At 44.3% G+C, this 18,073-nt stretch overlaps 1 protein-coding gene across 10 annotated transcripts in view; it reads right to left on the bottom strand.

Moving 5' to 3' along the window:
- The window catches only part of UNC80 (unc-80 subunit of NALCN channel complex), a 178,480-nt gene extending 164,471 nt beyond the window's left edge, over nucleotides 1-14,009 (bottom strand). For 8 of the 10 annotated variants that reach the window (XM_075933912.1, XM_075933917.1, XM_075933913.1 and 5 more), the window contains exons 1-4: nucleotides 13,747-14,008; nucleotides 11,275-11,323; nucleotides 5,860-6,016; nucleotides 3,392-3,690 (exon numbers count right to left, since the gene is read on the bottom strand). In XM_075933912.1, coding sequence (XP_075790027.1) covers nucleotides 3,392-3,690; nucleotides 5,860-6,016; nucleotides 11,275-11,323; nucleotides 13,747-13,838 — 597 coding nt within the window. In that variant the 5' untranslated portion in view covers nucleotides 13,839-14,008. Of the gene's footprint in view, nucleotides 1-3,391; nucleotides 3,691-5,859; nucleotides 6,017-11,274; nucleotides 11,324-13,746 lie in introns of all 10 variants that reach the window. The other 2 variants (XM_075933921.1, XM_075933922.1) reach the window with 1 other exon arrangement.
- Between the last annotated feature and the right edge of the window lie 4,064 nt (nucleotides 14,010-18,073).

Here is an 18,073-nt window from a genome sequence, read left to right as displayed (position 1 = left end):
CATCTTCTGTCTGTGCTGATTATCCTACTGCAACACAGACCATGAAAGCAACAACCGTGATCACGTATAATATATATAATATGAGCTGTTTGTGTGCAGTAAGTCAAAAAGTCACTAGTGTAACTATTCAATGAAGGCATAAATACCTACCCAAAGGCTTAGTAATAAAGCATCATGGATTTCCCACTACAAAGCTAAGTAAAAGACGTTTGGCTCCAGGCCACAGTTATACTGATCCTATTTTTCCAGGATCTGTGCCACTACTGAAAAACCAACCCACCATTGCAGCAAAATCCTTTCTATGAATTATTCTGACTATTGCTTTAGGTCCTTTAGTATGTAAATCTTTCCTTAAGGCTTCCTTTTCCTCCAATGCCTGTCTGCACAAAATAAGCCAAAAATAATAATTATTTTAAAAACACATGTATTTAGGAAAGCTAAGCATTCTTGCAAGTATCAACATATATTCTTATTATTACCACTAATTTTTAACTTAAACACCAAAATTATGATGCTGAAAAGATTTATGCATGTGTGTAATTTTACTCAAGTGAGCTGCTCTATTGATGTGAATGGAACTAGTTACACATACAGGTAGATCTTCGCAGAACCAAGATCCAAGTATGTAGGGCCTTTACTAAAAATAAGTGGCCCCATGATCTGATTGTTGGAAACATTTTCCTTCCTCACTTTTTTCCATCCCTATTCTTTGTTACTCCCTTCCCATCTAAAATGAGTTTGTGACCTCTTTGGGGGCAGCTATTGTGTATTTGTATGACAAAGCACCCAGAAACACTGTATAAGAAAGATTTTGTTTTTCCCTGTGATCTGATAAGTCTAGTGGTGCACTGGTCCCTGTGCACTGCAGTTGTATAATTATGAACACGAGGTTAATGCTGGTTATTCAGGATTAGATTTTGTCTTTGCTGCTGGCTCTGAGTCAGAGATAAAATGTCGCTGTGTCAGCTTGGAAGAGCTTTGGGAAGAACTGGGATTCAAAGACTACCAGCCACAGGAAATATGTGCTACCCTTTTACCGGGTACCAGTAACTTTACACTCCAGTGCTGGCTCCGTTCTGCTGATTGATATGTGTGCACATGCATAAGTAGCTGAAGCTCTACTAACTCCCCACCTGCTCAGTAAAGGGAATAGGGAGTAGTAGGTATACATCTTCACAATGCCTGAGTCAAAATGCAGAAAGGCTATGCCAGAGAGCTGGCCAAATCTTACCTCCTGTGCAGGCACTTCAGGGTTAGGATAATTAGTTACAACATTTACTGTGAAAGATCAGATTCACGTAGGGGGGATGAGAAATGGGATGTGAGCATTATCTAGCAACTATCTGGTTAAACATAGTCATTTTCTAGTAACCTATTTTCTAGGAACAGCTGATTGAGAAAAATAGGGTTGCCAGATGGTTTCAACAAAAATACTAGACACACTTGACATTACATCACAATCTACATTACATCTTATTTAGAAAATACCGGACAGTTATATTTTCTCCTTGATATTTTCTCAATTTGTTTCCTGAACAGAAAGCTCAGATACTGGACTGTCCAGTTCAAAACCGGACACCTGGCAACCCTAGAGAAAAGCCAATTTCACATAAGAGGCTAGCCCTAAAAAAGTAAGGCTGTAGGACAGACCTTCAGTGAAGCTAAGAACAAGAGGTAGGAATCAAAGTATGCAGGGAAATAAATTCCTGATTACATAGTTCTGTAAAGCTGGCTTATACAGTGTAAAATAAAGAGAAGGACTTCAGTGGACAAAAAGACTGCAGTCTACTTCTGACATCAGAATAGAGAAGTGCTTAATTTGCACCTGTCATGTCATGAATACTATCAGAGATCCTATTAATTATTATCAATACTATTAGTCATAACAAATCAGTAGCAACACTATTTCTAGAATTACTAAGCAGACAGCAAGGTACTTGTTAACCATGAACGAGAGTCAAACAGACTAAGCTAAATCCACAGTCCTTGCTCCAGCTCTGAACCAGTGAGAAGTCCATGCCATCAATACTCACTGATTTCAATGAAAGCTGCAGGTACTTAACACCTCTGATGGTTGGGTTACTTAAGTAAGTGCCTAAATAGGGATTCAGGTGCTTCACTTTGGATATTCTTACCTTAGTGTCTGCCCAGTGCTAAAACCCTTATTCACGTCAATGGAATTACCTTTGATACTTTTACTATAAGATGGGTGCACAACTGTTTGAAAGGCTGTGCTCAAAAAGCAGTAATCAATGGGTCACTGCCAATCTTCAGAGATGTATCTATTAAGATCCTGCAGAGGTCTGCCCTGGGACCAGTACTATTCAAAATTTTCAATAGCAACTTGGTTAATGGAGTGGAGAGGATGCTTATAAACTTTGTGGGTGACACCAAGCTGGAAAAGGTTGCTAGCACCTTAGAGCATGGGATTAGAATACAAAATGACCTTGACAAATTGGAGAATTGGGCAAAATCAACAAGCTGCAAGTCAATAAAGGCAAGTATAAAGTATTACATATGGGAAGAAAAAAAATCAAATATGCAAATGCAAAAAGGGGAATTACTGGCTATATTGCTGAAAAGGATCTGGGGGGTTCAGTGGGTGTCAATGCAGCATGATGCAGTTACAAAAAACGCAAATATTCTGGAGTGTATTAATAGAAATGCCAGATGTATGAGCTGGGAAGTAACTGTCCCATTCTACTTAGCACTTGTGAGGTCTCTCTGGGAGTTCTGATTCCAGTTTGGGCACTACAATTTAAAAAAGATGTGGACAAATAAGAGACAAGTTCAGTGGAGAGAAACAGAAGTGATAAAAGGTTAGAAAACCTGACCGATGAGGAAAGGTTAAAAAACTGGGCATGTTGAGTATTGACAAAAGAAGACTGACAGAGAACCTGATAACCAATTTCAACTAGGTTAAAGACTGTTATTAAGTGTGCAGTGATCAGCTGTTCTCAATGCCCACTCCAGGTAGGACAGGAAGTAATTGGCTTACCCTGCAGAAAGGGAGAGTTAGGTTAGGTATTAGGAGAACTTTTTAACTGTAAAGTACTGAAACAGGCGTCCATGAAAGATTATGGAATTCCCACCACTGGAGATTTGTAAGAACACCTGTTAGACAAATCAGGTATGATCGAGATTTACTTGCTCCTGCTTCAGCACAGAGGGATGGATTAAATGACCTCTTGAGGTCAATTCCAGTCCTGCCATTGTATGATTCTTTTATGGCCATGGGACTGCTCTCCTGCATAGGGACTGGGCCTTTATTCTGCACTGTATAATAAACTCACTAGCCACTATTATGGCTATTTGCAGCCAAGGCAGAACTGCAGTCTCCCCTCACACTGATGTCACACCATTACCACTCCCTGACAGTTCTTCCACTTACTTTAATCCTGTGGACCAGAGGAGCAAACAGGAACACAAAGAGCTCCACTGTTGCCATGGAATTTTGAAAGAACTTCCTTCGGTTAGTCTCTTCATCTTCATTAGTGCTGCCACGCCGAGGGTGTCCTGGAGACCCTGGGTTTTCAATTTGATGAATAAAAGCACTACTGCTCCCTCCCCAGCTGGAGCCTCTCTCGCCTCCAATCCGGTCATTGCTGCAGTCTTGAGGAGCTTCCAGTAGCATCCAGTGGAGGGTGTGAAGAAGTTTAGTTTCTGCTACTCCAAGCTTGTCCTGATGCCCTGAATGGAAAAATACAGCATAATGGGTGTCTCTATTTACACAGGATCAGTACATTAGAGATTTGGAGATTTTCAAAGCCACTTCAGAAATTGGGCATCCAAATTCCCTATGTGGCTTTGAAAATCTCAGCCCTGAAATTAGAAACATCTGAGCTGTTCCTAGTATGTCTTGGCTAAAACCACTTGATTGCCTTGTGCTCTGCTCCCTGAAATGTCACTCAGTATGTATCTGCATGTGTAAACATACAGTACTCAGAAAAGATGCTAACTTGACAGCCTGGATCTTGAAGCACTTCTATTGATCCCCAAGTTGTAGCACTGCAAGCGTCTTCACACTGTCCTCGGCTACTTGTCTCCAGCAATACACTTCAACTCTGTCTGGAAGAACCAGAGAAACTAGTTTGACCTTGATGACCATGGTGCAAAGCCAACTGATGTCATTGGAAAGACTCTTAGGGTATGTCTACACTAGCTCGTTCGTTCAAGCTAGGTAGGCAAATGAGGGCAACCGGAGTTGCAAATGAAGCCCGGGATTTAAATATCCCGGGCTTCATTTGCATGTTCCCGGGCGCCGCCATTTTTAAATACCCCTTAGTCTGAACTAACTGCCCGCAGCTAGATGCGGCAGTTAAACATTAATTCGAACTAACTCCTTAATTCGAATGAACTGTTACTCCTCTTGGAGTAATTAGTGTCAATTGCGGTGGGAGATTTTGTAATCGGGATACTTACCCATCCAGAACTAGACCAAAGGCAATGATTATTTACATGCAAATACAGAACTTTCAGACATAAACTTAACATCAAACCAGACCTCCTTATCCTGAGATGCCAATCTGCAAGCGGCCCACATCCTTTTGAGATATGCCATGATGAGGAGGATGTAACAACAAATGAAAATACTTTCAGTGCCCACACAATTTGACTATTATGGCAAATGTCTTGCAGAAAATAAATATCCCATGAAGAAGCTTATTAAAGTGAGGTAGCAATACTACCAATACGTCCATTACAGTTCCTCTTGGAGATTAGTACTGAACTAATTTGACTCTCAAGATTGTTAGTCCCTCTTGACAACAACTTCCAAGAAGTCACTCATTTGTCTAGTTGGCACCCAGAAATCTTGGGATGGATTTGATCCTTTCAAGCTTAAAGAAGAGGATCTGTTCATTCATGACTTTTTTTCTCACTTCCCATTATCCAGCAGTGAAATCAGAAAGATGTCTCTGTGACATCACACTTCCCAGACTGTGGCTGTAGAACCAGGATTCAACTGTAGCATTAAATAGAGGTGTCTCCTGGAGGTTTGTTCCAGTAAATCCTTATGTAAAATACAAATATCTTCAGTGACAAAGAAAATGTAGAAAAATATGAACTAATTAAATATATTCCCATATGATTAGTCTTCTGTTTAGGTTCCCCATCCCCAATTTTGATCTAGTGTTAAAATTTCATTTAGAAACAGAGAAAGATTTGGTGTTATATCAATTTTTTAAGGCACAACTTCAAATTGGAGAAAATATTTAACTTATTTTTTGATCTACCTAAATAAAAGCTAATGTCTAGTTCTACGGGGTTGTTGTTTTTTTCAAGAGGCTGACAATTCTTTGTATTATGTTATCTGTGCTGAATTTTATATAAAGCATAGTCTGATTACTATATCGCCTGCAGAGTAACCATAAGCAAAATTATACAAACCCTTACACATATGAACAATCCTATTCTGATTAATGTGATCAATCAGGTGAGTGAATTCTATCCACAAGAATAAAGGCATAAAGGACTAGATTCCCATCATATTTTGGAGTTCAAACGAAGTAAACAGGAGAAATAAGAGGACCTATCTTGCTAGGTTTATTTATGTGATTAATCCTTACTAACACTAGTTGTCCCATAGACTTACATGGGTTATTTGCTTAAGAAAGGACTACTATATGAAAATGGATTTGCACCTACACCTTGGAGAAAATGGGTATGTTAACACTACAATCTAATACCCACCGCTGGCCCAAGCTACCTGCAGGCTTGCAGGGCTCGAGCTACAGTGCTATAAAATGGCAGTGTTGCTGTCTGGACTCAGACTGTGCTCCCGGACAGAATGGTCTATGGCAAGTTAAGCACAACTCTGGAAGTAAAAACAGTAAAAAGCAAACTAAAGCAAGTACTAACCTAGCTTATTTCGATTGGAAAGCAAAGTCGCTGTGCAATGAAGTACATGTGGTAGTGCAGCTTGAACAAGTTCCCAACGAGAAATGCTCTGGATGGCTTCAGAGAGGGCTGGAGAAAGACCATGTAGCTTGTTCTCTACTAAAACTCTTTCAAAAGACTAAAGAAAAAAGGAAAAAAAATATTATCCCTGCATGTGCTCTGCAAGACTGAGTGTTCTCTTCTAAAGCTTTTGCTGTCACATATATATAACATACAGTTCTTTTCAGTAAAACTATGCCTTAAAATATTTTCCTGAAAGAAAAAAGACTATAGCCAATGCTCACTGGATGGATGGTTAATCAGGAGACAGCACTCAGAAGAAATCAGAACTAGCATGGTTCATTTGATATATTTTCTTTAGTCAAAAGAATGAAAGAAATGAGTATCAAACTCCATATAAACAGAAGTACTTTGGGCCAAATTTGGCATAGAGTTAATCCAGGGTAAATCCAGAGTAATTCTGCTTGTAAGTAAGTAAGTGAAGCTACTCCAGATTCATACCAGCATGACTGAAAGCAGGGTTTGACACTTTCTTCAAAGGTCTGGTGTAGCATAAAGAGCAGCCAGTTAAAGCACAAAGGCCTTAGCAAATATTTTCACACCCTATCACAATTGTTAATCAGTGTGTAAAATCTGTCATCAGGACATTATACAGTATTTTTTCAAACAGTTAAGGTTCTTGGCTTGACCATGTTGATTATTGTGGTCTCAAGAAGCACCAAGTTTGGGGGCCAGGGTATCTGTTTAATAGAGGAAAAAACCTTAAAGGAAGCTTTTTATCAGACAGCCAAGCTATTTCTACTAGGGATGTGAACAGGTTAACTGGTTACTTGGTAAGCATCACCCTTACTGGATGATGCTTACCATGTACCAACTGGTGCCCAGAAACAGCCCCTCACCTGTGGCCTGCTGTGAGCAGAGGGCTTCCCCACTGAGGCCGGGAACCAACAGCAGCCCCAGCCTTGGGACCGAAGCTGGGATCGTCGTCCACAGATGGCAGCAGCCCCAGCCCCAGGCGTGATTCCACTTAACATTTAACTGGTTCACTGACTAAGTTAACCTAATGTTTAACTGATGAATCGGGATTTTATTACCTTAATTTCTACAGTAGCTTCAAAACACTTTTATGTTCTTCCAGGCTGTGTCTACACTGGGCCACTTATTCCGGAAAATCAGCCGCTTTTCCGGAATAAGCTGCGAGCTGTCTACACTGGCCCTTGAATTTCTGGAAAAGCAACGACGCTCTACTGTACAAAATCAGCCACTATTCCGGAAAAACTATTTTGCTCCCACTCGGGCATAAGTCCTTATTCCGGAACACTGTTCCGGAAAAGGGCCAGTGTAGACAGTCCAGTAGTCGTTTCCAGAAAAAAGACCCGATCGCGAAAATGGCGATCGGGGCTCTTTTCTGGAAAAGTGCGTCTACATTAGCCACAGATGCTTTTCCGGAAAAAGGGCTTTTCCGGAAAAGCAGGCTGCCAATGTAGATGCTCCTTTTCCGGAAAAACTGAAAACAGAATAGTATTCCGTTTTAAGCAGTTCCGGAAATTCATGCCAGTGTAGACACAGCCCCAATGGTTAGGGCATCTGCGTATTGAAAAGACTGTCAGATTGGACTCTTCTTCAGACCGCTCTAACCCACCTCAGCTGCTCAAAAGCTGCAGGGATTGTTACCGCAGCTAGGAATAAATTGTGCTAAGAGGACGAAACTCTTATGCCAGTGGGTTTAAGGGGGATGGCCTATGAGCCATGATGCTAATGTAGGTTTGCCAGAGAATTTCCCTATGTATGATGGATTCTCCAATGGCCAGTTAAGCAAACTTTGTAGAAAGTTAATGATGGTGTGGTACAAAGCGTCCCCTTCCTATAGGAGAACCAGGCTTTATGGTTACAGGGTCAGTCCCCACTCCAGTTCTAGCATATGCTTGTATATCTGACAGCAAAATGTGGATCCTTCCCTCAACTTTCTTAGGGCCTTGCCCTACATTGTTTATGCAAGCACAACTCACAGCAACTTCAGCTGATGTTCTGCCTACACACTGAGTGCAAGATATGGTGCTCTGCATCAAACTTTGATCTTGATTGTTATAACTTAGCGACTCCATTTCCTTTATTTGCTCCTGAAAATTTTCAAAATCAAGATGAACAGCCCAGTTTTTATCTTCCTTCACTAGAAGTTACATATGCCCTTGGCAGAAGGACAGTATTGAAATAAAATAAAGGAGGGATCCTAGGGCACTACAAATGCAGCTATAGCTGAAAATCAAAGAGTCTGATAGGTTAAAGGCATGGCTATTCCAGCACACACAATGGTGACCTAATTCAGGTTTCTGTAATAAAAGGGACTGAATGGAAGCAATATAAGATAAAATAAACCAAGCCAACCTGAATCCAAAGATTTGTGCCCTAAATATGAACAGCCAACTATGGAGCTAGATTTGAAAAGAAAAAAAAAAGAAAGGCTAAAAAGAATGACATCTTCTGGGGAAGGAGATCCGGTCACAGAATCCAGTACCATCAGCCTGAAAAACATATTCAAATTGACTTGGAAAGCTCAGAGATGTTGAATTGGACCCTCCTTATCCTGCAAAGGATGTATGAGTGCAATGAGATGAAAAAAAATAAAGAAACATTGAGGGAAAATGTAGGGAAGCTAGAAAGAAACAGGGAACAAGAGAACAGAAATAGATGTCAAATATTGTATGTTTTAATGGAGTGTTAGGGCTCAGAAATTTTAAAAAATGGCGAATCAGCCTCCGGATCAGGATACATCAAAAAAGCGTGTTAAAAAACAATGTATGGTGGGAGTCTTCGTTATACTCACATGAGCAGAAAAAGCTTTGAGTTTGTTCAGAGGTTGTTTTAGGAAAAAACATAGTTTCCTGTGTTTACCAATCAAGGGCATGTCTACACTGCAATGAGACTGCAGTGAGGCTCAGGATAAGGGACTGTTTAACTGCAGTGACACCAAAACTTAAAGTGTCGCGAATTTAGAGCCAAGAAAAAGGTGACACTTCTTTGCACAGATAACCAGTGAAATTAACCTTCTACAGAAAAGTCATTGAATCAATTCTCTGAAATACTAAATATGGATAGACAGTCATTGCTAAAGAATATTGTGTAATTATGCCAGCCAATAACACTATGATAATCACATCCCATGCTTCTGGGTATGAGTTGATTGCCTGCAGAGATCCAGAAGTATTACACCCCTTCTCTCCCCACACACAGCATGATATAATTACTGGCATGGAAAGAGGCTTATCTTTCTTTGGAAAGAGTAGGTGAGGAATCACTAGCTTGATTCAACAGATCAGGTCCTATATTAGGGGTGGGCAAATGGATCTGGCAGGCCCCCACTGCTAGAGTTACCTGCACAGCTGCAGGTACTGGCAATCACAGCTCTCATTGGCCGCATATTGCTGTTACCAGCCAATGGGCGCTGTGGGAAGTGGTGTCTGGTCCACGCCTCTTCTCATGGCTTCCATTGGCTGGGAACAGTGATCCATGGCCAATGGGAGCTGCAATTGCCTGTACCTGTGGCTGTGCAGGTAAATATAGTGGTGGCTGCCTGCCAGGGGCTAACTCTAGCGAACTGCTGCCATGTTACTGCCCACCCCTGCCCTATAGTCTTCTTCTTTTCTCATCTACTCACAGTTATGTTTCACCTTTGGAAATTTCCTATCATAACTACATAATGACTAATTCAGAACTGGAGAATGTAGCTGAAGAAACAAAAAGTTCTGTGCTGAGAGGTGGCCAAAAGCATAAAAGCTACAAATCCTTTATAATGCTGAATTCAGTTGCTAGAGAGCCAATTAAAAATATTCTACCAATAAATGCAGGCAGAATATAAATCTGTCGCTGAATTATTCTCAGAAGCATGAAACCTCTTCAGCCGTCCCTCTTACAAAGATAGACAACTATAAGTCCTTAGAGACACACATAGAGGGACAAATGCTGAATTAGCTTGCATTAACATTGTGGAGGCTTGCACAACAGGATAACTGTTTGACCTGTACCTGGAGGGATAAGCAGTGGAGAACCCACAGAAGAAGGAGTCTGCCTAGGTAGGGCATTCATTGTACGTTTTTAATAATGACCTACATAGGTGGAAGAACACGGGTGTCATGGCATGATGAGTGCAAATTCATGTGGCTCAAAATTGGTGAAGAAGTGCAGTGCGGCCAGCTCCAATATTTCCTATACGTATCAGCTAGGTTCATAGTATCACTATGGACAAAAGCTTGTGCTTAGGAATCCAGATCTGCCACAAATTACCCATCTTCCACACCTCCACCTATCACACCAAACACATCTTTTTACTACTTTTTCGGTGGTCCTTTTTCAGTATTTGAAAACAAAACACTGCAGATATTTACAGCATGGTAGGAGACAAAGAGGTTCTGTATCGCCCAAGAGATACCCAGCACATATACTCCGGGTTACTTCAGTATTCCATCTTGTAAGGAGGAGTTAGAAAATCAGATTTTAAAACTTAAAAAAAAATACCCTCAATTTATGTTGGGATTGCTATTTCAACTCTTAGAATTATATCCAATTTTGATAAATGACTAGAGCCTTGCAAATCTGCAGATATCTGCTTTATATCGGTGGATGTCCACATCTACGGAGGTGGACACAGATATCCACGCCTCATTTTTGTGGCTACAGAGAGGCGGATACGAAATTTTTTATCCATGCAGGGCTCTACAAATGACTCAGTTAAATACATTGGAAGGTCAACCACAATGCACAATAACTGTTCAAGAAATTCTGAAGTGTCCTAGACATGTCTAATTTGACCTTGAAGAATAATTTTCTTAGAGAATCAGATATCTCAGAAGCTAAACTCTTTAAAGACACAGCTGGTAATACATACATAATGGTAACTATTTTATAACACTTCCTGTATTTTACTATAGTGTTAATATATTGTGTTCTCCATTTTCTGGATTTTTTCAGTTTAGTTAGTATATAGGACTACAGAAATAAAAGTTAAGTCCTTAGTACTGAAAATATTTATGTATATACTACTTACACATATTCATATTTCCATGAAAGTCACTAGGATTAATTATAAGCACAAAATTAAACACACAACTGATAGCAGAATTAGGGCCAAACATATTGTCTCCACCCCTTACTGATATTTTACTATGGTTTTGAACATGCATTTTGAGTTGCATGGCTGGTTTGACGTTTTTTTCCCCCATGATCACTTGGAATATTTTTCCATCTCTGGTGCAATTTCTGACATAAGTAGATTTAGACCAGAGATTATTTGGCCTTCGATTTCCATCTTATCAAATTTCCATATTCAGCCAATGCTGCATGAAACTAGCAAACAATAGTTTAAAGAGGGGGACCACATACCACACAGGAAGCTTCATACTGTTTTCCCAGTTTGGGCCTCAAAAATGCACTAAAACCCCAAAAAACAACAATAAAAAAAGAGTTAGTCTTCATAACAGTTATAGGCATAGCACATTACAAATGACAATAAAAACATGTTTAATTAATTTTTCAGTGTGATGTTACTGAAGTGACTAGATAAGCCCATATAACAAACAGAAATCAAACTATAAGAAACTCAGAAACCTGTTGAATGCATTGTACAGAATGTTATTACCTTTTCCATAAACAGAAGGTTTTCACATAATCAAGCAAATACAAATATGCAAATAAAACATTCTAAAAATGTTATATTCTTCTATTAAAGGTAAACAGAATTCATCAAGTTTAACTCAACAGAACTAGGTATGTGAGCATGTACTCGACTATGTATGCTTATGCGCATTTCTGATACAGAGGCAGCAAGCGGGGGAGCAGGAGCCGGTGCTGGGAGGAGCCAGCTTAAAAGCCAGTTCCCCCCAGCACCAGGTGCATGGTGTTGCCTGCCCCACCCTGCACTGCTGCCTCTATCAGGGGCAGCAATGGGGGAGGGGAGCAAGGGAGGCTGCTGCAAAGCAGCCTCTGTCCATGGCGGGCCTGAATGCCCCATGGTCAGAGGATGCCCTGCATCCCCCAGAGCAGCCTCTGTCTGTGATGAGCCTGGACCTGCCCTAGGCAGAGGCTACTTTGTGATAGCAGCCCCTGTCCATAGGGTGGAGTGGGGGAGGGGGAAGGAAGGGAGTCTGAGGCTCCTACAGAGCAGCCTCTGTCTGAGGGGAGCTCAGACCCTCCACAGACAGGGGCTGCTGACACTCCGCACTGCTTCCTCTGTGTGGCTATGTCTAGACTGCAAGCCTCTTTTGAAAGAGGCTTTTTCGAAAGTATCTTTCGAAAAAGCCTCTTTCGAAAAAGAGCGTCTAGACTGCAAGCAGTACTTTCGAAAAAGCAAGGTGCTTTTTCGAAAGAAAGCAGCGAGTGAGTCTGGATGCTCTCTTTCTAAAAAGCCCTGCTGGCATTCAAGAATGCCTTTTTTCGAAAGAGCACTTTCGAAAAAAGGCGTTCTTCCTCGTGAAATGAGGTTTACCGCCGTCGAAAGAAAAGCTGCGTTCTTTCGATTTAATTTCGAAAGAACATGGCTGCAGTCTAGACGCAGGTGAAGTTTTTTCGAAAAAAGGCTACTTTTTTCGAAAAAACCCCTGAGTCTGGACACAGCCTATCAGAGGCAGTAGTGCAAAGTGGCAGACAGCCAGTCCACAAAGGGAGCTGGCTTTTAAACTGGCTCCCCTCACGGACCAGCTCCCGCCTGCCACTCCACACTGCTGCCTCTGATGCACTGCAGCAGTGCAGGGTGGCAGGGGACTTCCCAGGAGTGGAACCGGACTGCACAGGCTGCTGGCTCTGCCCCCGGGGACTGTCGAATAGTTGTGTAACCACTAGTATTTTATGCGGTTACATGACTATTCAATTATACGATAGCGAACACCCCTAATCAGAATGAGGAATTTTCTAGTCATGTTTACCGAGAATAAAATATATTAAGAATTACTGAAATTAGGTGTTGAATAGCTTTGGTTTGCTAGCAGATTGTGTTAAGGATTTTTTTCCTCTCTCAATTATGTATGAATAACAAGATTAAAACAAACTGAAAGGCTTGGAGGCCTCCAGTTCCTCTCAGGCCTTAGCTAGAACTCCTCCCTTCCCACAAGTAGATAGATTTGAGGGTTTCAGTAACTCAGCCAGAGAGGCTTTCGGTCTGTTAATGGTGTGTGTGTGTGGGGGGGGGGGGGGGGGGGGGGGGTGAGGTACTGTGGCATGCAAGGTGCAGGGCATCAGACTGGATGATCACGAGGGACCCTTCTGACCTTGAAGTCCATGAAGCTACTCAGGACCTCAGAGAGCAACATTTGCTCCAATGCCTGCATCAGTGAGAAGACTGCCCTAGTCCTGTGACTGATAAATAACAGTAACCCCCCCCCCACACACACACCACCAGCACACACACACACACACACACACACCACTACACACATACCCAAAAACACACACACCCAAAACTAGACACACTCACACCACACACAAACACCCCAAAACACCCCCCACCGCCCCAAAACTAGACACCACACACACACGCCCCAAAACGACTCTCACACACACATACCCCAAAACTACACGCTCACCCCACCCCACCCCACATACACACTGCAAAACTAGAGACCCTCCAAAAACAAGCATCGGCCCAACAGGTGGCCAGGCAAAGGGAGTTTTAGGGAGGGGGAAAGCCCAGATTTGGAAGTGGGGGGGGGGGGAGCAACCCCCAGGATATCCACGCAGCCTCCCCGCATCCAGCAGCGCCCTGCAGGGCGGAGAGGAGCCGGGGGCCAGCTCCAGCCAGGGCCGCCCCCGGTGTCACCGCCAGCAGCCCGGCCAGGGCCCCGCAGCGCGGCCCGCTCGCACCTGGTTTGCCGCCACAGGAAGATCTGGATGGGCAGAGGGACGCCGCGGCCGCTGCCCTGCTCCGGGCCCTCGGAGCTTTTCCGCTTCACCATGGCGGCGGCCCCCCCGCGGCTGCCGCGCCGCGCAAGATGGCAGCAGCAGCGGCAGCAGCAGCGGAGGCGGCGGGCAGGGCCGCTGGGGGCGGCGGGAGAGGGTGGGGCGAGCGGCGGCCGCCTCCCCCCGGCCTTCAGCACCTCCCCCGCGGACAGCGCCCCGCGCCCGCTGGGCGCCACGTCCAGCCCCGCGCCCCCTCTAGCGCTACTCGCCCAGCTCCATGCTCCCCACGGCAGCGTCCCGGCCCCGCCGCACTCCAGAGCCGGCCGGGCGTGGGGCGCCCCATCTAGCGGCACTGGGGCCACTTGCAGGGAGAACCTGGGAAGGCGCCTGCCCCGCAGCCTGGGGGGGGGGGGTGTCTACACAGCAAAGTCCACATCGAGAACCCCCGCCTCGCCACACGCCACCTGTTATTTCGCAATTTTTTTTCAAAAGGGCCGTGTCCAGACTCAGGGGTTTTTTCTGGAAAAGTAGCCTTTTCCCGAAAAAACTTCCCCTGCGTCCAGACTCAAGCCGCGTTCTTTCGAAATTATTTCGAAAGAACGCGGCTTTTCTTTCGATGGCGGTAAACCTCGTTTCACGAGGAAGAACGCCTTCCTTCGAAAGTTCCCAAAGAGGCCGTCTTCGAAAGAGAGCATCCAGACTCGCTGGGTGCTCTCTTTCGAAAAAGCGGATTTCTCTTTCGAAAGATCCGCCTGCAGTCTAGACGCGATCTTTCGAAAGAGGCTCTTTCAAAAGAAACCTGCAGTCTAGACAGCCAACAAGGGGCACCTATTTCGGCATCCCGCGGGTTAAGGGATGTCTGGGAATAGCTTTATTTCGAAATGTGGTGCAGTGTAGACAGCCCCAAATTTCAAAATAGCCTGTTTTGAAATAAGCTACGCAATTTGCAGTGCAGCGTAGACATAGCCTGAGAGCCTGCTGGCTTGAAGCTCATGTCCTGGATTCTAGTCCCAGGTTGGAGTCCACTTGCAGACGACTGGGGTCTGTGGGTGTTACACATACACGCCCCCCCTCAAGGGTGCTTGCTGGGTAACTACCAAAAAAGAAGTGCGATATATGAATCCTCACACTTGGGGGGGGGGCATCAATAGGTGTGTGGGAGTCTTTTGGCTGGAAGAGGCAGGGGACTCAACTTGCTGTTGCAGTAAGGGATGAAAGGGAGGTCATCCCAGTTCTATATAGAGCAGTGGTCCCCAACCTTTCGTGGCTGCCGGGCGCCCAGGGGCGGGGCCACTCACGTGCCGGGTGTCCGGGGGCGGGGCCGTTTACGCGCCACGTTTCCGGGGGTGGGGCCACACATTGCATGTGCTGCATGCCCAGGGCAGGGGCCGCCCATGAGCCATATGCCCAGGGCTGGCACCACGCATGTGCCTCACACTGGGGGCGGGGCCAGCCCAGATGTTTCGGCAGGTGCACATAAATGCCCCGTCGGGCACCATGGCGCCCGCAGGCACTGCGTTGGGGACCACTGATATAGAGCATGTTGTTTTCTGTTGTTTATAGAGCAGGGGAAGGAAGGGAATAATGACTTACTTTCCTGTTCCTTAACAACCATGCTTGCAAGCAGAGGTCTGCTCAACAAGTTTTTGGTGGCCCCTGAGTGCGGTCACTAACTCTTGCTGGTAAGGCAGCAGTGGTATGGGTGATAGTGGGTGACTTAGGGGCCTCAGTCCAAAGCCATACAGCCACAGGATGGAACCTGCTGAATTTTGTTACCTTCCCCTCCCCCCCACACACACTTCTCTTAAATGCCAGGGATTGCAGAGATAGTGTAGAATATAAATCAGCAGAGTCCTAGCACTGGCTGGACTTACTAAGGAGTCCAACTGATCTGTGACCAAGAGGGCGTATTCTGAAATATTTTTGTATTAATCCTAGTCAGGCCTCAGTTTCCCTCTGTACAGTGCATTTCTATGATGTTGATGTAAAAGCGTTAACATGGTTCTTGAGACAGTTCAGGAGATATGTGTGTGAATTAACAGGATCACTGAAGAACTGGCTCAAACCAATAGAGGGTCCAAAAAGGCAAAAACATCCCAGTGACTGAACAATCAACAGCAAGAAACCCCAGCAAGGTGGGCTGTGGGAACAAGATATGTGGAAGAAGTGTAGCCCTTTTGAAGGGACTCTGGAGCCTGGACCTGTGGGAAAAGAAAGAAAGGAGGAACAGGGAGGGAGAACCAGAGATGAAATCCATCACAGCATGGCTGGCTCCTAATGATACTAGTTTGACCAGGCAAACTGTGGTTTAACTTCTGCCCCTCTGTGTTAACCTAGAGACTCAGATTCAGATACCAGGTGACTAGTAAAAGGTTACCTTGTTTTGTAAAGGATGCCCATGTTACTGCAAAAACTCAGAGGGGCACAGAAGGATTTGCTGCAGGGAGCCATGGAGAGAGAAAGGGGGAAGACCCAGTCTGAGATCCTTAGGGGAAGGCCTCTTACCTCTGTGGGTGCTGGCACCTGGAAGGGATCACTCCCAAGAGACTGGTGACAGGCTGGGGAGTATACTGGATCTTGTAATGGGATCTGTCACATTCTCAGAGGCTCAGGATGATATAAAGCATATGTGGAAACCATTCTGAGTAGCCAGTCAGTCTCACCATTGAGATTAGGGATGTAAAAGTTAACCGGTAAGATGATGCTTATTGGGTTCTGTTACGGGTTAAACTCTGCTCCCTCCCAGTGAGCCAGCTTTGTTCCCATGAGCCAGCTGCCCTGCTCTCTGGGCTCTGCAGGATCACGCTGGCTATGCTCCTGGGGAGCCAGCTGCTGCTCTGTGCTTGCCAGCACCCTGGGAAGTATGGTTTGCAGAGCCCACAGCGTGGGGCCGGCGACATGGGACATCCCAGGAGCAGCTGTGGGGGCACCCTTCCAGCCTCCAACATCCTTCTCTCCCTGCTGCATCCACAGCAGGCCCCTGCAAGGCTCCCACTGGTTAACTGGCACCACTATCACCCATTAAAGGTGATGCTTCCCAGTTAACAGGTTAACCTTTCACATCCCAAAAGAGTATTGAACACCGGCGATTGGTGCTATGGCCTTGAGAGTCTCCACAGCTGAGAATGGCCAAGGGTCTTGGAAGAGAAGAGACTTCTGCTCAATAAAGCTTTTGAACACTTTTCCACAGGCCTGCCAGATGCAAGAGGTACAGACCAACTGAAATGGACAAAACTCTTTAGGATCAGAATTTGAGTAGATAAGGATGAATGATGAGGCTAGTGAAGAATCTGGAGCTGTAACTTGCTACAAACATTAGTTCTCATTTAAAGAGAGATGAAGGTCGACAATAAGTGTCCTGTTTCTTTAAAAGTGTGACAGCAAGCCAGGAGGGTGAGGGCTGTGGAAATTTCTAGGCAAAGGCAGAGAAGCTGCAGGAACAATATTATGTTCATGGTTTAGTGTTAGCTAGTCTTTGCATTGTCACATGACAGCACTCAAGAAGACAATACAGAAGAATTGTAACAGACTTCCTCAAGCAGGGAGTCAGACAGAGCCTGTATCACCAAATCTTTTCCCTGACCCATCCACACTGAACAGTGTGGAGAGAACTGAGACAACCTGGCTGATCTCAACTGTCTTGGCAGACAAGATACCTCTTGCCAGAGGGAAAGACTTAAAGTATTTAAGCCTAATATATGGCTGGCTAATTAACCTAAGAGACTGGATGAATTCTCCAGGCAAACTATTTAAAGAGACCAGATCAATACAAAAACTGACTAGTTGCAAAAGCCAGTTGAAGAAGCTAATGAAAGGGTTAATTGTGCAGTTTGTGTTCCAAAATTATTAACACAACTTTGACACTTTGGGCTAGCTACTCAGCTGGTATAAACTGTTGCAGCTGTTGTCTGCAATGGAGCTGTGCCAATTATGCCAGCTATTTGGCAGGTTTCCCCTGTGCAAACTTGTAAAGTTTCTACTACCTGTTCTACCCTACTTGCCATTTTAAGTACAGGGAATCTCAAGCCAATGGAAGAAGACTGAAGTGTCAGCATAAAGAGAGGATTTTAAAACATGGAGATTCCTAGATGCTAGTGCAAAAGCAACAGCGAGGAAGATGAGTTTCAGAGGACAATAACAGTGGATCTCAGATCTAGGTAAAGAATCTCTGGTCTGGCCAAACTGTAATTAGACCTAACAGACTTAACAGCATCCAGGAGCATAGCCCTAAATCAGACCAAAACCCCAAATAAATCCATCTTACGCTGTATAAAAGCTTTACACAGAGAAA

The sequence above is a fragment of the Pelodiscus sinensis genome, chromosome 7 (assembly GCF_049634645.1).
Source record: "Pelodiscus sinensis isolate JC-2024 chromosome 7, ASM4963464v1, whole genome shotgun sequence".
Lineage (NCBI taxonomy): Eukaryota > Metazoa > Chordata > Testudines > Trionychidae > Pelodiscus > Pelodiscus sinensis.
Note: the sequence above shows the minus strand (reverse complement) of the source record. Positions and strands in the feature narration are given on the sequence as shown.